Source organism: Strix aluco, chromosome 10 (genome assembly GCF_031877795.1).
Source record: "Strix aluco isolate bStrAlu1 chromosome 10, bStrAlu1.hap1, whole genome shotgun sequence".
NCBI classification, from domain to species: domain Eukaryota; kingdom Metazoa; phylum Chordata; class Aves; order Strigiformes; family Strigidae; genus Strix; species Strix aluco.
In genome coordinates this window covers 9223668-9243261 of record NC_133940.1, presented here as the reverse complement: position 1 = coordinate 9243261, position 19594 = coordinate 9223668, and the positions used below count along the sequence as shown (strand labels likewise).

Genomic DNA, 19594 nt, shown 5'->3' with positions numbered 1-19594 from the left:
AAGATAAGTAAATACAGACAGATGATTCCTCCCAGCTAAAATCCCAGCCTGCAGCAAATGGGATGGCCTAGAATACAGCAGATGGCAGCTCAGGCCCTTTTCCTTGCTGCAGTTTGGAAACTTGATGGAAAAGGAAGGTTTGCAAATGAAGAGACAATAATGGTTCGTACTGTGCCAGGGCTGACCTCTCCCCGACGGGGAGGTCTATCAGAGTCGATGCACTCTGTGCTGCTGTTGGAGAACATCCAGGCTGCAAAGCCTGAGGCTCAGTGTACAACATGCTGCTGCTTTTCTCCTTCTCAGGCCGAGGATCAAAAAAAGAAAAATGACAGCATCCAGCCTTCCCTCCAGTGGCCAGCGGTGCTGGGGCACGAAGCCATGCCACACGCCAGGATGGGATCTGGCAGCAGCTCCAGCCCTTGCACCCCCGCGCCGCAGAGAGCCATGTTAGTACAGGTACGGTACTGCCGCCCCAGACGGGGAGGAGAAAGTATGGGTGGCTCCTAAGCAGAACAGCACATCAGAAACCTGATTTCCTTTGCTCCTGGCACAAATGACTGAGGCCTGTGCAAACCAGCTCAGAAGTTTTTAGTGCCACCATGTGCTGCTAAGTTCTACGTGGAATTATGCTTAGGCACTGCAGATCAGAGTTAGTTATTTCTATATACTTGATGCATGATTGCTGATTCCATGATATTACTCTTAGATGTTTCACAGAAAGCCTGAATGACCATGCTGTTTCAGTCCCTGGATGATGTATAATTTATATGGCACCGTAGATACATACGGCATTTTACAAAACAAGTCCAAAGCTAGAATTTTTATCGCTGAAGACCATATAAACAAGCAACATTGTTAGTGATTTTATGAAATAATCTAGGAGTATATGGAGATGCAATAAGGACTAATTCAGTCAGATTTTGCTTGTGTATAGAGCCCAGAAGGTCTGTGACTTGAAAAATTTCAGTATTAGAGGTAGGAGTGGTACCTAAACAGTAACTATACAGTGAAAACACTCTGATAAAGATCTGTATTGGAATCCTTCTCTTGAAAACATTTTAGCTCCTGCTATTTCTACCAGTTCTGGGAGAGGTGATTCAGGATTTTCCCAGTCTGCCCAAAAACTCTTCTCCCATTCAACATCCTACTCTTTCACAGTCTATGAAAGAAGTAGCTTAGACTGCAGTTACCTTGTTCTACAGTCTCTTGTGAAAGGACTATAAGCATGTGTGAGCAAAAGTAAAACAAGACAGCAAGTAGAAATGAAATAAACTACTGGTGTGAGCACAGCTCACTTCTCAAGTTTGTCCAGGTCCCTCTGGATGGCATCCTGTCTCTTAGGCATGTTAACTGCACCACTCAGCTTGGTATTGTCTGCAAATTTGCTGAGGATGCACTCAATCCCACTATGTCCTTGATGAAGATATTAAACAGTATTGGTCCCAGTACAGACCTCTGAGGGACACCTCTTGTCACTGATCTCCATCCAGATGTTGAGCTGTTGACCACTACTCTCTGGATGCGACCATCCAACCAATTCCTTGTCCACCAAACATTCCATCCATCAAATCCATATCTCTCTGATTTGGAGAGAAGGATGTTGTGGGGGGACCCTGTCAAAGGCCTTACAGAAGTCCAGATAGATGACATCTGTATCTCTTCCCTTGTCCAGTGATGTAGTCACTCCATCATAGAAGGCCACTGGGTTGGTAAGGCAAGACTCATCCTTGGTGAAGCCATGCCGGCTGTCTGGAATCGCCTCCTTGTCCTCCATGTGCCTTAACATAGCTTCTAGGAGGATCTGTTCCATGATCTTCCCAAGCACAGAGGTGAGACTGACAGGTTGGTTGTTCCCAGGGTCCTCCTTTCTACCCTTTTTTAAAATGGGTGCAATGTTTCCCTTTTTCCAGTTGCTGGGGATTTCACCTGACTGCCATGACTCTTCAAATATCATGAGAGTGGCTTGGCAACTACATCAGCCAGTTCCTTCGGGACTCTGGGATGCATCTTGTCAGGTCCCATAGACTTATGTATGTTTGGGTTCCTCAGGTAGTCTCAAACCTGATCTCCTCTTACATTTGGAGGGACTTTGCTCCCTCCAGCTCTTGTGGTCCATCCACTCGGGAGGTGTGGAAAGAGAGCTTGACAGTGAAGACTGAGGCAAAACAGTTGTTGAGTACCTCACCCTTCTCCTTGTCCATTGTTACCAGTTTGCCAGTCATGCTCCTTGGTGGGGTATACTTTCTCTGACCTTCCTTTTCTGGCTGACATGCCCGTAGAAGCCCTTTGAATCCCTTGCCAAGTTCAGCTCCCACTGTGCCTTGGCCTTCCTGACCCCATTCCTACACAACCGGGCAACATCCCTATACTGTTTCCAGGATATATGTCCCTTCTTCCACTGCTGCTGCATTTCCTTCTTGCCTTTTATTTTGACCAGCAGGTCTCGACTCAGCCATGCTGGTCTCTTGCCTTCCTTTCCTGATTTCTTACACCTGGAGACTGAGAGCTCTTGTGCTCTATGGAAAGCATCCTTAAAGATCTGCCAGCTCTGTTCTGCTCCCTTGTTCCTGAGGGCAGTTTGCAAGGGGGTCCCATTGACTAACTCCTTGAACAACTGGAATTTTGCTTTCCTAAAATTCATGGTCCTGACTTTACTCTTCAGCTGACCCATATGCCACAGGACTCTGAATTGCACCAGTGCATGATTACTGCAGCCCGTGCTACCCTCAGTCTTGATGTCAGAGATTAGCTCACTTGTGTTGGTGGTCCAGTGTCGCATCCCCTCTGGTAGAGCTGTCTGTTACTTGACTTAAGAAGTTACTCTCAATGTGCTCCAGGAGCTTCCTGCATTGCCTGCAGCTTGCCCTGCTACTTTTTCAGCAGATGTCAGGGTGGTTGATGTCCCCCAGCAGGATATGGATAGTGCCTTAAAAAGCAAGATAAGGAAGTGCCTTAAAAATCATGCCCTTGTTAGTGGCTCTGTATACTGGCCATGTCAAGCTCAGCATGTCCTGAGCCAGCCCTCCTTGTAGCACCATTCTCATGTTTGCCATTTTTCTCAGGTTGTGCTTCTCAAAGCATTCCACAGCTCCTCCTTCCCCAGGAGCCAGGTTTCTCGAAGATCAGGCTCCCCGACTTAGCTCTCCCCTGTCGTTCTGCTTCTGTTTATGCTCTGGAGCGAGTCTGTGGGAGGCAGATAATAGCTGGATGTTGGCGTCTTTAAGTCAAAGCCTCCCTGTGCCTTTCCTGTTCAGGTTGCTCTTTGGTGATGGTGGAACAATCACCATATACAGTTGTTGGGAGAGGAAAGGCCCTGTTTCACCTGGGATAGATTTTACCTGGGGAAATATTTGTGTATCTTCTCACATCCTTTTTTCCAGGCCCTCTTTGTCATTTCAAGTCACGAGTATCGTAACTGGGCTTGAGTTGATGGCCTGGCTTGTAGCATCAAATCACTGGAGAACTCTTGCAAGGTCTACAAGAAGGACATTTGTATCTTAGCCTTGGGTAAAGGCTGTCAGCTTCCTTGAGGTGAATATTTCAGCCCTGCAATAGAAGTGTGAGAGTCCATAGTTTATTGCAGGGCATTTGGGATTCTGTAGGAGCACAGTGACTGTACAGAGGATAGCCCTGCCCTGTTAAAATGCCACTCCTGGGATGAAAGGAGCTACATTCTAGGCTGGCTGCGTCACCTGGGACAAGTCACTTCATTCCTCTGCACTTTGTCGCTGCTTCCCTGTTTGGTAGTAGCTCTCCCAGCTGCCGAGGGTAGTGGTGAGGGATGAAGCAGTGTTTACCAACCGCCTTCACATTCCTTGATGGAAACTACGCTATAAAAATTTTATGCTGTTTAAAGTGATGGTGTTACTTAAGGATAATAGCAGTGAGTGATATACAGTTGTTACCATGTGATTTTACTCCCTGCTGGTAGCTGCCCTGTTACCCACTCACAAGTCAGTGCTCCAGCTGATAGAGACTGTGTGGACAGGGAGAAGCCAATCTGTACTCCTACCCGCTGTGTTAGCATGGAGACCGGGTGAACTTCAATGGGTAATTTATAAATCCTCTGAAGGGTTGTGTTTCCTTTTGCTGGTTGGCAGCAGTTGTTGATGCTAATAGTGACATGTTTGGATATGCTGCCTGTATTAACTGTATGAAGTGTTAAAGCGATATGAGTGATGGACCAGTTAGTCACCTGGAGATTAAAAGACTCACAGCAATATACTTGTGAAGTTCAATACGTGGGTGCCTTGTTGATTTAAAGTAAAAGTGAACTGCAGAGTTAAAATGCAAGCTGAATTCATCACAGATGTCTGCTGAAGAACTTCCAGCCAGGTTTGTCAGAGAGGGATCATCTGTCATCACTGCTCTGCTCAGACAAAAATGACTTCTCATTTTACACAATCATATTCTGTTGAGATTGTGTGGCACGTCCTGGTTGCCCAAATCTCTCTCAAAATTATTTCACTGGAAATCTTAACACAGCCCCCGAAGTGCAGGGAGCATGATTTCTCAGTGTCTTATAGCCTATCTGTCTGATAAGGAAAATGTGAGATATTACCAGATCAGGGTGTACCACTTCCACCTGTTTTGTGTTTGCAGCGCAGTAGCAGATCTGGCGCTCTGGTTGTGGTGGTGTGGGATGAGCTGTTCTGGGCTACCTGCAGAATTTCACAAAGACTTCTTGAACAAAGTCACTGAGTCTGTTTCTCTGCCCAGCGTCTCCTGCCGCCCGACTAGTGGAGGAATTTAGCTCACATCTGAAATGAGCTCCATTTTTTAATTGACTGTGGTTTTCCTGTAGGATTTGCTAGCTAGATCTCCTCTATTGCCTGGAGTAACGTGGCTGAAACAGAACAAGAAAGCTAACAATATTAGAAGAGCTAACTGTGCATTAGGTCATGGATTGACCCAGTATCCCAGAGAAGTTCTGCTCAGAAGTTTAAGAAAAGCCTTTTCCTTATGCTGTTTTGTAACAACAGTTGCACTTATCTACCCCCTATGTGTAGATCAGTTCAAATTAGTAACTTAGGCACCCTCTGAAGAGCAATGCAGTCTATCTTTTTAAAGCTTCTTGCTTCTAAATCTTTTTAAACTAACTCTAGTAATCAGTCTTTTGTACTATATCACCTTATTATAATTTCAGGGAGCAAAGGGTCCTTTTCCTTGGCTCTGTTAGGTGTGCCTTTATGGTTTGAAGACACATAGTAGGTAACACTGTCTACCAGTGCTTTCTGTGCATCAGAGGAGCTGCTGTTCTTTCACTATTACTTATAATAAAAACAATTTAAGGCTCAAGTCTCAGTAGTTTAGAATCATTGTTAGGTTTTTTTTTAAAAAAAAAATTTCCCCCATACAAATTATTTTATCTGTAAAACTTAAGGGGAATATCAAACACTATGATTTTGGGGGTTATCTGAGACATTTCTGGCTTGCTGTGGAATTGCAAGGTCTTGCCGGTCCTGCAGAGATCATCCCAAAAGCAGGCATAACTTCTTGGCTTTACATGGAACCAGTGTACTGGTCTCTCTCTGCCCAAAGAAGGTATGTGGGTACCATCTGCAGAGTTTGGATTCACCAAGTCACTTACATCATGATTCAGCAAAGCTTATCCATGCTTTTAAGCACAAATAGTCTTCTGGTAGTCTGCAGGACTGAAAAGCTGGAATTTAGGAAGAAATGTAAGTATCTTGTTGAAAAAGTGGCAAGGAAAAAAAAATCTTCCTATATTCTGAAAATAACACACTTGCTATAAAACCTATTCCTATACGCACGATGAATTGTTTCAGGGGAACATTTTGCTGTTGAAATAATTCTGGTTAACTGAAAACTATTATTAGTGACCATCATGTTGGACAAAAATGTAGTTTTGACAAAATGAAAGGACATGGATTATGAGATGTTATAACTGCTGAAAAAGCTATTTTCTGTAAAGGGAGTCAACAGAACATATTGTCCCAAAAAGCCAGGAAAAACACCTGAATATTAACTAGGTGAAATTCGCAGGACTGTTTTTCAGCAGCTGACTTTGCCATGCTGGTCAGGGAGGTTGTGATGGGATGTTTGAATGGATGTTTGGCATCTTTAACTAGTTTTTAGAACTACTACCTGTCAATATTTAAGTGATTTTGAACATTATTCTCATGAAATAATTAGTATCGTAGAGTTGTTGGGAGTTCATAATCATATTATATTATTGAAAAGCTGTGCGCAGTTCTGTTACTGTATTTTACTTTTTAAGAGTGGGGAACTGGAGAGTTTTGTAGACTTGGGCTGATAAATCAATAAAACATTCATGTGAATCATTCTTTGGCAAAACTGAACTGCATCTGCCTCTGATCCGAGTTGCAGTAACTCAATCGGGACACAAGAATTTGAACTCCGACTCGGACAAAAATGGCTAGCCTCTTTCTTAGACCTGCAAGTGGTGAGGATGTTGGTCTTGCCGTACCTTTGAGGCAGAAGTGCCTCCCAACAGAGGTGTGTTAGCACGCCGGGGCATGGGCTTCCTTCTGCCGCGGGAAGGATGTCAGCCCGTGGTGTTCCTGCTGGCTGCAGTGTCTCTGGGGAGCCCCAGTCCTGCTTTGCATGGGAGGTCTGACAAGATAAAGCATGAAGTGGTATAGCTTCAGGCATTTCTCTAATATTTTTTTCTATTTCTGTAACATCAAATTGGTTCTAGCATAGCAGTCTCTCAAGACGGGCCCAGCTCATGCAGCATTTCCATGTGTTCTGTCTCAGTCTTGTGTCCAAGAGGATTTCTCATTTCAGGGAGGATCAGTACATTCAGTTGACATTTTTAGCTCTCTGCCTTTCTTCCCCTTTGGAAGATGCCAGTGTAAGAGATCATTAGTGTGTAGAATTTAAGGGCCCTTTCCTCTGTTTATCTTTTTTTTCCCCCCCCTTTTCTTTTAATATAGAAAGAATCAAAGGACCAACTCTTGAGTACTTTACTTGTTCCCTTGGAATGAAGACTTTGTAAGAAAGTGATTTGATTTCTCCCCTGCCCCCACCATGATTAGGGCATTTACTATCCTAATGCTTTAATTTAATAGTTTGAAGGTGTCTTTTATAAACACAGGTGGTCTCAATTGGGAGCACCTGGACATGGCGCCCATGAGGTGTAGTCTGGGCATGTTTCTTATTTCTTTCTTAGTGCATTCTCAAGTTACTGCAGAGGAGGGCCAGGGCACCCTCATAACCACTGGAGAGTTGAAAGCGCTTCCAGCTGACAGTTTGTCTCCATTGACTCGAGGCTGATGGTGGGCTTGTGAAGAGTAGTTTAGAAGTCAACATCTAACTTAGTGATTATACTATCTAAATTCTGAAATGGAAGCATTAGTCAGGTTTAAATGAAATATACTTACTCAACAGTCATTTTTGCATCATCGAGTTAACTAGTTGGCTGTGTGTTGCCAATGACCCATTAGCTTCTCCACAGATTTAAGAAGGGGAAATATATGTACAGCATAGATGTTTTTGCTATTTCTTTTTATTGTGCCCTTCACCTTGAAATATTTGTGCCTAACATGCTGGAAATGAATAACTTACTTCACAGTAACAAGGTGAGTAGGGCTATATCCAAACACAATACTCCTTGTATGTTTACTAAAAAACTGATCTCACAAACAGAACCATTGTTGAGACTGTGACCTGTTACGTAGGCAGGGAAGTACAATTCAACGTGTATTTCATTTGTTTCAAGTGTGAAAATTTCCGGGCTAGTAAGGATGTGTACCACAGCAGTTCACTGTCAGATATGGTGACGACACCACTCAGCCCTGTGCAGGATGACGTATTCTGGAGCATGAGTCAAAACGAAGAACCACCCCCAAAGGTAGGTGAAACGCAGGGTGTTTGGCACTGTTGGTGGTTAATAGCACTCCACTCAGTTCCCCTGTGATGTGTAGCATCCATCCCCTGGACTTCATGAAACTCAGTGCAAATCTCATTGCTTGTACAGTCTCAGTAATCTAGAACGAAGATACGGATTTATAAGCAGGTCACCGTTGAGCGTTTATGCGTACGTGTATAATATCTGTGAGATCTGAGAATGCAGGTACACTTCTTTTGTTAGACCAAGTATTTGTAGCTGCACTTTCTGTGAAAAATCTGGCTTGTTGCAGAAAAGCTCATTAGTTTGTGTGAGTCAGGTGATGGCGTGTTTATCTTTTTAACAGAATTTCTAATAATATTTGTGCAGGGATGTGTATGTGCATGTGTGCGTGTAGTCATTTTATGACTTTGCAGTTGGGTGCGTGTGTGTGTCTCTTCCCCCCAACCCTTTGGTAGCAACATAAGGTAATCCACCACCTAGGGAAAGCTGAGTTAAGTGACTGCAGATGTGTTTCCATGTCTGCTTTAAATATTGACCAAGAATAATGCTGACTCAAAGGAAAGGTGCAAACCACTTGCAGTCTGCACCCTGATAGATTGCACAGCCTTGGAGCAAATTGGAAGCACCTGCTGCTGACTTGCAGCTTCCAGTGTTGGTATCATGGAATACGTCTCCACAGGTCCTACTGAGGCATTATTCATTTATGTTGGTTAGCCTTATTTTTGCGTTGATACAGGGTAAGCATTATGTTTATTAACTGAGTCTAAAATATCAGTAGCAACCTTAAAATGTTTGATTAAATCCTTAAGGTTCCAGAAAGGACAACCTCTAAATTTTACAGCAGGGATCAGCCTGGCCAACAGAGATGCCTTTCAAGGTAAGCTCTTAAGTGTTTTATGCTTATACTAACACTGATTTATTGTCAATAGGAAAACTAAAGCAAATTTATTAAAAATAAACCCATAACCTCAGTAACACCAAAACTGGTATGGGTTCATACCTCATTTAATACCTGTTACAATTTTGTCTTCTGAGTCAGTTGGTCCACAAAAATAGCTAATCATGCTTCCTGATCTTAAACCTGAAGGAAGTGTCTAAGACAGCTTCCTTTTAATGACTGACATAACTGATTTAAAGAGAAACAAGCCTCTTTTAGATCTCTTCCTTCTTTTCATGTGAGTTAGTCCTGTTTTGTGCTGGAAAGCAGTATTTTTAATATGTAAGGGCTGTTCTGTCTGTAATAATTCCTGCATTGAGTTGTTTCATTGGCTTCAGCCTGTTTGGCATGCCCGAGTGGGTTGCACGCAAGTTGTGCATCCGTTTCCCAGTTAACAGGCAGCATGTTGTGCAGTCATTTAACTTCCTGTGATTTGGCGACGCTTTACTTTCCCTTCACGTTAGAGTAAGTGGATGCTGAAGGTGCAGGTTATTTGAGGTCCTAGCCTATCGACACTGATGGTGGCTGGTGGGAGTGCTGATGGGCAGGGCTGCCTGGATACTCTTGTAGATGCTCTACATCAGCGCTGGCACCATTGGTTTCAAAGGAGAGTTGGCTGCCTGGATACTTTGGCGAGTGGGGGTCTAGCCCCAACTCCTTTGTATAGACACTTACAATTATAGCTTGTGAAGCTTGTGCCTGTAGCTTTGTTTTGCTTGGTAGTAGCTTGAACAGCCTGAGTGTAGATGTATCTTGACTATTTTGGCAGTCTGCCCTTAAGACTGGTACACTTTTTTCATATCCCAGGAGAAAAGACCAAGGATGCAGAGAGCTCAGTGGTAATGGGTAGCCCCCACTGGATGTCTAATCAGGGAACATAATGCTGTGAGAAACTAGGGTTGGAGAGATTTGAAAGGGAAGTGGATTTAGCTGACATAACAAAATAGTGTGCAGCACTTGTGATGAGCCAGAGTCAGAAACATCATCTGACATAACTTTCAAGTGTAGTCAAGCCCTAAACGCTCTCTACTTAGAAATTATACGAGGCAGAGCAAAAAAGAAACATGTGAGTAAACCACACTGTTAAAAGTGAGTGGCTTCTGAGCCTGGGTTTCTGGGTGAGCCACTCTTTTACTTCACAAGCTTGGCAGCTTGTTTTACTGTCTGATGCGTTCCTTTCTCCACTGATAAGTGGGTGATGATAAGTGATCTTCTAGGAGGGTGCTGGAGCAGGTTTCATTGTTTGCAAAATTCATGAGATTTTGGAATCAGGAGTGACACAGATCTGAGGAGGCCAAGGGAGGAGTCCATGTGGTAGGATATTTTGTAATGACTTGGGGATCTTTATAATCTCCCAGAATGACTGCCCAGAGGAAGCTGTCCTCTCCATCTTATCTCACTATTGGGTGGCCCTGCTTGGAGCAGCAATAAATGTAAAGTATTTGTTTATCAGGAGCATGATATCTTACAGTAACAGGAGGGAACTGGATTCAGTGGACTAGGAGGTCCATTCCAGTCTGTGTTCCTGCACGCAAGATAATCTGATCTGCTTTTTGTCTTTCTGTTTAGTAACACTCATCAGTCATCCCCCGGGGGACATGCTCTGAAGCTAAACAGTGGCAGCAGCACTCCTGGCAACAAGCAGTGGGAGATGGGATCTCACCAGAGCAGCTGGTCAACCTCAGGTGATTCCTAAGTCAAAGATTCATCAGTCAAAATGTGCAAAATTCCTATCACGTGAAATGGGCTTCTGCAGGGTGTCAAGTGCTGCACTGCAAATGGGATTTTGTTTTTAAAAATGTCTTCTGGTGATAGACTTTTGAAAGATCTCTGGATTTTATGGTTCCATATTCCTAAATATAAATACTTCCTCTTTTGAGTCAAAAAGTGACTGTGAATATATTTCCATACAGAAAACTTGAATTGCCTCAATTAAGAATTGAAAAACATCAGTTCTGTTGCACTTACTGAGACCAATGAAACTCAACAGAGCCAACATTACAGACATACAGACATAATTCAGCACTAATGTTCACCCATTGGCATTTTCTGCATAACTGTATGCTGCTTTTTTACATTTCCCATTGATGATACAGATGAGCAGTTGCTGTACACTAATGTTTCTGGACTCTAATAACATACTGGCTGAATGAAGCATAAGATTTTCTGTACAGCACCTTGAGACATTCCTCCAATATTATTTTATTTGCAGAACGATAGTGGAACTGGGAGAAAAAAAAAAAAAAACAAAACCAAAAAACCAAACCAAAACAAAAAACAAACAGAAGTAGTTAAAAGTTAGAGATAGCCTCATCCAAATTTTAGTAAAATGCAGCTTTGTAAGCTATGTTGGTATCACTGGTAGCGGTGTAGGAACACTGTGGGCTTGCTGATGGTTGTGCAGATTTTTTTTGCAGTACAGACTCTGGTTCCTGAGACATGACCTGAGATTCTGGCAGATGGGGACATGAAGCAGAAGTAGACAGCTTTGTTACTCCATAGTTATTCCTAAGGCTGTTTTCTGTGGGTCAGTTGTAGGGCAATTTCTTGTGTAGCTCCTTGCAAAGCAGTGGTGTGTTACAACGCTCTGCATCGAGGCTGACTACTAAAGATGGGGGACATAGGGAATCACACCCAGTTTGAAGAAGGGTGGATGCTAAAAATGTTCTGAAACCACACCAGTGAGCTGCTGAGGTAATTTATTTTTAAACTGAGGGTCACATAATTTGTAAGCCCTTGATAAATGAAGAACAAATTGCTTATTTATTACACAATGAAGCCAGTTTTGTTTTCACTAACTACACAGAATAGAAAGCTTGGCTTTAAGAGAAATCCAAAGCACACTTTAAACTGCTTGAGTTTTATTTCTTTTTGCTCTTATGTCATTTTATGTTTGAATAACAGCAGAGAGATGAACAATGTGCAGCAGTCCAGCTCAACTTTGCAATGTCTGTGTGATGTGTAACTCCTGTGCTATTTTGGCATGGGGAAGTGAAAATCTCACCAGCAATGGAAAGAATAGAAAACCTCCCTTGTGGTTTAAACTGTCTCCTTGGGTTCTTAAGTGTCATTAAATTACAGCTTGTTTCTGGCATATGGTGTTCCAGAAAGAGTTTGTTGCTTTCCCAAACCCACAGGGATAATGAATTGGGCAGGAAAGGGCTATAAATACTTTAAAGCTAATAATTCTGCTGAGTTGCTTAGGTACTCATTGACCAATAAGGAATTCTGAATTTTAAAAGCTTTGCAAAATGTGCGAAGCCATTGTGGTAAAACTATCTAAATTACCAAATACAAGTCCTAATTTGTGTGAGCTTGAATTCTCCCCTCTTAACTTGCAAGGAGTCCTGTTGGTAGCCGTGGGATAGTCATGGGAAAAATTGCTGAATGAGGTAGATGTTGAGCTGGCTAGTGTGTCCCAATGGCAGGGTGAGGGCACATGTGCTTTCCCTCCCTTCACTTGTATCAGGAATTCTGTGTGGAAGACAGCATCTCTCCAAGGCTCCTTTTGCTCTTCCCGGGTAGTCTTGTGGGCAGTGGGGGCATTGAAAGGGAAGGTTTGCTTAATTACTTGCAAGCATCCCTTCTAACGTAGCATCAGCACATGCAGATGGACTCCAGCTCCTCTGGTCTTGTTTGCTTGGGTATTCAGTAGCTGTGCAAGCATGGTGGCAAGTGTAGATCCCCGTGCCACCTGGGAGAGGAAGCATCATGCCACAGCTTCCTTCCTACCCGTACCTGACCTTGGGTAGAGTGTCATGAGGTGCCACTTTGTGCTGAGTTGGCCTGCATCAAGGGCCAGCTCTCTGCAAAAATGAGAGTGCAGAGTGGAAGTGGGAGCTGAGAAGTGACGCTCCACGTGCCCCAAGGCAAGCAGGGACTGGAACATGCTTCTCCCTGTGCTGCCATGGGAAGTGATGAATCCTCTTCTGCTTTTAGCTTGACCCCATTCTCATGAGTGGAGTTCAGTGCAGCTGTTTGCCCTCAGCCCAGTTGGGTTTAGATAATCAGACCCTTTAGACTGTTTTTGTGCAACAGTTTTATGAAGGCCAAATCTTGGCACCAAGTCTGTTTGCTCATGAAAATGTGCATTGGGGGCCTGGGCTCCTGTACCCTCTCTCTGACCCCCCTGTCTGTGGTATATATGTGGTATATAACTAGGTGGCACCTTTAGTGCTGGAATATGACCAGCAGTTGTTGATATGATGAGTCTTCCCTCAGGAAGAGGATCAGAGGAAGGGATTAACATGCCCTCACCCTTTTCCCTTGCAAGCTGCCTTCCAATCCATGGAACTGTTGCTGGTGCATAGTGGGAGTATGTTGCCAAGGTTTTGGTCTGCTTGTCTTACTCTTGCAGCATTAAAGTGCAGAGTATCAATTTATATATGTATATTGTGGCATCCAGAACTACTGGGAAACAAGCAAAAAGATTTCCCTTTGCAACAAAGAGGAAAAAAAGTTTGTCAGCAGAAGCTGGTGTCTGGTGTGGGTGACAACTATATGTGCTTGTCTTACTGGTCCCTTCTGTCACTCTGCTGCAGATGCATTTAAAATAAGAAACTGTTTGTTGTTTTTCACCCCCCCAGGGAATCCAGGACCGGCCAAGGCAGAGAATGCTTTGTCCCAGAACCACTTGCAGCTGCATAAGAAGTCTGAAAAAGTTTCTTATCCAGGCCAGATTGCAGTAGGTTCTTTTAAATCCACTGATATTTTTGATTTGTTCATAGTTTTCACTGCGGGTATGTCTATGCAGACAGCTCCTCTTGAGTTTACTAGCTAATGAGTCCACCTGAGAGGCCGCGTGGGGTGGCTTGAGCTTACTGCTGCATTAACGTCTCATCAGCTTTTAGTCCAGGTCTGACTTGTGTTCAGCTCAGGTTGTTGGCAGAGAGTTCAGTTTTCCTGAACCTGTCTGATAATAACTTTTTCGAAAGGAAGGGTATGCCTTTAATATTTCAGGAAGTCATTGATCAGTTGTAATGAAATCCAGAAGTCAAGACCATGCCGGTGGCTTGTGCAAATATCCAGTGTGTAGCTGCCTGGAATACGTGCCACCAGGCTGTGACACACTCAAGACTGTCTTGGCTCTCCGTTAGCTGATGTGCCACTGATGGAAAGGATGATTTCTACTTCTCTGTCTTATTTACTGAGGAATTTCTTTTCTTTAGTGGTGTTGAGCTGGGGGGGATGTCTGTCAGGCACCTGGAGCTCACGGTACCTTGTGCAAGAGCTCATATGTGGGATGCTTGGCATTTTTAAAACTTTGCAAGCAGGCCTGGGTGGCTCTGGGGGTTGAAGAGTGGGGCAGCAGGGGACAGCTGCAGCTTACTGGGGTCCCCAGCCCCTCCTGGCTTGTCAGGGACCAGAGGTTTGAAGAAGACTCTGTGTTTAGGCCATTGCCAATAATATGGGAGGCCTATGTATGAGTTTTCATAGGACTGGGATGGCTAACTGCCCAGTGGGTGTGAGCCATGGCTCTGTGGTATTGCCTTTCCAGCCCAAAGATGCTTCGTGCCCGGTCCACACTGGCACAGCCTGTGCTCAGGCATGGCCCTGCAAGCCTCAAGGTAATCCAGGGCTGGAATGGAACTCAAGCCAGTGTAATTCTTTAGCCCTGGTGCAGAGCATTCCTTTTCTTGTGTGAAAAAGGAAGTACTTCTGTGCTCCTGCAAAGTGTGAAAATTGAATCATAGATGTTTGAGATTCAGAATCACATACTGACTAAAGTTAGTCACCTTTCAACTTTTAAGAAAGTCAGGTGGTTTGGCTTAGGTTGCTTTCCTGTGTGAAATACCCACTTGTGATGGACCAACAAAAGCTTCCTAATAAAGCTTTTTTGGCATAGAAGTGACAATAAGTATATTTGCTGGGACAGTAAAATACTGCACATACTGTTTAGTAATGGGTTTTTCTATGAGAAAAAAAAGCAACTGCGTTTTCTTTACTCAGAGTCCAGTCTCCTTTGCCAAGGGGAAGGACAGTGCCAGCTCATTCTTAAAAGCAGCAGACTATTCCTCATCAAGTGACGAAGTCGGCAGCAGCGATGAAGATGACATGAACCACACAAGGTTGGCTTGATTATTTTTTTAAATTACTATTATTTTCTTCATTTTGATTACACACTTTTAAATATCTGGAAAGAGTTGGCATACATGAATACTACCTCCCCTCTGAAGTTACTATCAGTCATTTATGTCAGTTGTAATTAAGCAGTTTAATCGCACTATAATGAAGTCCCGGGGGTAAATCTCTGCTCCATCAGATGTATGCAGTGTAATAAGCTTTGATGACTTGCTGCCCTGGGACAATGAGGAAATGTCTCATTTTAACTGAATATCAATAGGTAGTGCTTTTAGAGAGATTACTTCACATTGATCTATGTTTAAATGGAGTTTTTGAAAGAAAAAAGGAGAGGGAAAGAAAACTGTATGCCTTTGTGCTAAATACAGGTTACAGTGAAAAAAGCAAGGCAAACATGACCCTTGTATTCAGATAGTGTACTCTGGGATAAATAATTACCACTGAAGAGCTGATTCCTTCACCAAGGCTGTTTACAAAGAGGGGATAGTGTAAGCAGGATTTGTTTTTATAAAATGTGCTGTATTTCTAACACTGTTGTTTTACACAATTGCTGTGGCTGCCAGATGATGCTGTGGCTTGTACCAAGCTGATCTCACCTGAACTCTTTCTCTGTAGCTTTCCAGTTTCTCTTGTTGATTTTGTGACTGACATCTTGTGGTGTTTTACCTGTCGTGCAAAATGTGTATTCTACTGAGAAATAACGGAGCGTGAATAGCTTGATAGTCCAAGCGAGAGAGTTGGGGGATCACAGCTGGCCAGCCTTGCTGTTTGGAACAGCAATTATTTTTTAGTGTTGATGAATGAAACTTCTAATTTTCTTGCAAAGAGACTTCAGTTTAATTCAAGTTCTAGGATTTACTTTGAAGTGCATCATAGGACCACAGAGGTCTGTGGGATGGGGCTCTTGCTCTTCTGACATAATTGCACATGCAGTTTTGTCAGTCTTCAGGAAGAGATGCACAGATTCGTAGCACTGTTGGCAAGCTATTGTGTTGGCCTGGTACCAGTCCTTTCCCCTGTGCTGCTCTGAAGAAGGTGGAGTTTTTGTGCCTGCATATGCTTCTAATTTGCATGTCTGAAGTTCATTTTCAAAGCTGAGGGAGAGGAGGGAGAATGTTAAAAATCTTGTAGATAATTCAGTGCACCTGAAAGAGCTTTTTACCGTAATGCCTTTATTTTCTTACTGCTCCTCTTCCAAACCACCTTATTCTGATCCGTAAAAAGTTTTATTCACTCTAGGTCATAGAATTCATCCTAGACCTCAGAAAGACTCTACATAAAAAATATGGATTTGCCCTGTAGCAATGACTTTGCTGTGTAAGTGTTAGATTGCTGTGATCCTTGCATGCTGTAATGATTTGAAGGAGTGGTATCACTGCCTTTGGAAATCTGCACGTGTTGTTTGCATCTCCTCTGTGTGTGAGGTCCACCAGTCCTCTGGAGAAGTGGAATTAGCAGGATGATCCCTGCCAGGTTTGCCTTCCTGTGCACACAGCCACTGCAAAAACGCCTGTAAAATCAAAAGTATAATCTTGTCTATTACCAAAGTCCCTTCACCTCAGCTGAATGTCATTTATATTGAAAGATAGATACTTTGGGAAATATATCCTGATTACTACCAAGTAAATAGCAAAAAGGATAGCGATCAAAGTGAAAGCAGCAGCCAGCATTGAAACTTTGCATATCCTCGTTAAAGTGAAGGCTTTTGTTTTTCTTGCTATCTGAAGCATGTGAATGCAGGATCTGAAGCCCCTTGCAGTCTGTAGGAGTGTTTCTGTGTGGGCTTTGGCTGAGACACCTTGGGCCAAGTTGTAGTTGGCTATTGAAAATAATCTGTGTTTTCTTGTTCTTGCCTGGGCTGTAGAACAGCTTTTGATCTCCACGCTCCAGCTTTCATGGAGGTGCCCAGTAGGACTAGACTTGGGGCATTCACATATGCAAGAGAAAGAGCTTCGTATTCTCTTGGGCAGATCCTGTTAACCACCCTGAGAAGGCTCATTTCTGAGCAAGCCAGGACTAAGGACAGCAGTCTTTGACCAGTAAAACAACTTTTGGTCTTGTTTTTCTTTTCAGTGAGATGAGCCAGAATTCTTCCTCCCACCAGGTTTTTGTTTTAAGGAAAGGATGTCAGTGTATGTGATTCAGCATCTTACCTGCTTGTATAACATATCTATTCCATTGATGCTAATTTCTCCTATTGAGAATGCTTCCTCTTCCGATGCCTGCAGCATTCGCAGTCCCCCTAGAACACTGAGTTTCCTGGGGCTCATTTTGTATATTCAGTTTCCTCTCTCTGCTCTTCACGTGCTGTTCCCTACCAAAATTTGAACAAGGTGGGTGCAGATGTGTGCTTGGCTAGGAATTACTTTCTCCCCCTAATAAGCGGAAGGTTGACATCATTTAAGATCAGCTGCTGGTTTCTTTCCTGATAAGAACAGGTCCCTGCCCTCACCATTGATTCTACTCCGTATCTTGCCATTCCTTCTAAGTTTAGTATGCAAATATTTGCCCCTCCCATAGAAGCGGAGGAGGACCCGAAACCAAACTACAAACAACAAAAAAAGCCACAGAAACTTCAAATCCTTCACAGCAATCTTAACTCAGTAGCTCTCTCACCAAACCTTCTTTGTTATCGCATTGGACAACATTTAAAAAACCCAAAACCTTACTGGCACTGTAGAGCCCTTCACACCAGCATCCTGAATCCAGTTTTATAATTACTGGAAAGGAGGCAGAAATGTAATAGGCTTAAATGGATTGCAGTAATAAATAAGTAAATGGAATGAATAAATAACGGGGGGTGGAAATGCAGGGAAATGAGGCCAGAGCCTTGCTGACAGAAGTTTGAGGCAGTTCCACTTGGGTGAAAAAGTTTAAAGCACAAAGCTACTGCTGGTTATGTAGGAAACACTGGTATGCTGGGGTATATCCCAGCAGATGCCTGCCTTGTTCTTACTCCTTCTTTAGGAATCTGCTTTTGGTCACTGTTGAAGCCAGGATACTGGGCTGGGTGGGCTTTGACTCCAGCCAGTCCAGCAGCTCTTGCGTTCTTCTGTCTCTGTGCGCTGGGCAACTTCTCCTTTGTTTCTTTGTATGTAAGGTGAGGATGTCCATGTTTCAGGGACTGATTCACAGTATGAAATTCCAGTGTAGCCTGTCCCAGCAGGCACTGGCAGAGAGGTCCCTGATGCGGAGCAGCGGCTGTCCCCCTTGCTAGTGCAGCTGGTGCTCTTTCTCTGGAGAGCAGGGTGGCTCATAATTGCACCGCGCAGGGTAGTGTATGAGGGGAGACAGGGGAAGTTTTGAAGTAGACACTTTTCAAATGACAGCTTGAGGGACCAGCTCTCACTTTCGTGAGCTATGCAGTGTCTGAAAAATGATGGGTGAAATGCAGGGAGATGAAGGGATGCTCTCCATTGAGGTGGGGAGAGCTTCCTGCCGCGAGTGGTCCTCAGGCTTGGGTCTGTTCAGGCACATCCACAGACTAATCGACTTGCTTTTGTACAAGAACCTTTAAGTGTAACTAGTGAATGTTAATGATGCTCACTTTTGAATGTGTATATGTGGGGTGTTTTGCTTTTTGGTTTTTGGGCTCTTTTTTCTTCCTTGAAGTAGTTCTGTTCATTAATTGGAGTTTGTTACCAGGCAACTGCTAAGCAGCAGAGTGGCAGATTTCTCAAGGACAAGAGTACCAGATGGAATTGAACTGAAACCCCAAAGCACTGTCACAGAACAGAAGGTAATTTGGCCGTTTGTAAGGGGGTGGGTACAGTGGGGGGGGAGTCAGATCGTTAATGTGCATGATAAACGCTGTATCCATTTCTTCTCGGCAGCGTTTTCACTCTGAAGTCCTGCTCTGTCACTGCAAATTATAGCTATAAGCCTTGAAAAAATGTGCAGTTTCAGGTTTTGTGCTTCCTGTAAAAATGCTTACATTTAGGTACAAAATTGTGCTTCTTTATTTGTCCTTGTTATTGACCTGGTAGTTGTTTCTGATGTCAACGTATTTCTTGAAAGCACTGGGCAGGTTGCAAAAAGCAATGCTGTTGATTATTATTGGTGTGCATTGTTGCTATTTTTAAAAGTCTTGACCTTTTTTATTCCAGTTTAAAGAGAACTACCTCTTACTACTTAAAATATTACCAGAAGAGGGGAAAAACACTTCATCTCTCCCTACTGGCTTAGCAAAAACGCATGTCTTCTCATATGTCATGTTGTGGTTCCTTCCCAGCTGTAGTTTCTAGTAGAGGCTTCAAGTCATGTGGATTTTCCCCTGTGATAAATATTAGTGCAGAAAAGATGAAGACAGACAAAGCAGAACAATGTTCTTTGTGGTCGAAAACAAAAAAAAAAAATACAGTAATAAGACTTGCACTCAGCATCAGAGCGCGTCTCGGATATTACTGAGTGTACTCTTGTTTCACAGATAGGGAAAATAAATTGCTGTGAAACTGGTGTTTTCCTCAGAGCTGCTTGTGTGAGCTGTGGCAGGGCTAAGGAAAAAAAAAGAATTTTCTTAACCTCTGCTGTGATTTCTAAGCTTCACGCCAGGGTGGCATCCTTCCTGACTGGGGAAGGAGTCCCACTTTGCCTTTGTCCCACCATCCTCAAGGAGAAAAGACCCTGCTTCGGAGAAAGAATTATAAACAGGGCCAACTCAGTATTTCTCTTGTGGCAAAACCAACCCGGTGCTTTCCCTTTCCCCTGATAACCTGGGCATTGGAAATAGGCTGCTTGAG

At 43.4% G+C, this 19594-nt stretch overlaps 1 protein-coding gene across 2 annotated transcripts in view; it reads left to right on the top strand.

The window, feature by feature from the left end:
* NRK (Nik related kinase) overlaps window positions 1–19594 on the top strand; it is a 106071-nt gene that overhangs the window by 60361 nt on the left and 26116 nt on the right. The window contains exons 15-21 of one of the 2 annotated variants that reach the window (XM_074835175.1): window positions 304–456; window positions 7706–7837; window positions 8647–8714; window positions 10344–10459; window positions 13361–13458; window positions 14724–14842; window positions 18501–18594. In XM_074835175.1, coding sequence (XP_074691276.1) covers window positions 304–456; window positions 7706–7837; window positions 8647–8714; window positions 10344–10459; window positions 13361–13458; window positions 14724–14842; window positions 18501–18594 — 780 coding nt within the window. The remainder of the gene's footprint in view (window positions 1–303; window positions 457–7705; window positions 7838–8646; window positions 8715–10343; window positions 10460–13360; window positions 13459–14723; window positions 14843–18500; window positions 18595–19594) is intronic. The other variant, XM_074835176.1, reaches the window with a different exon arrangement.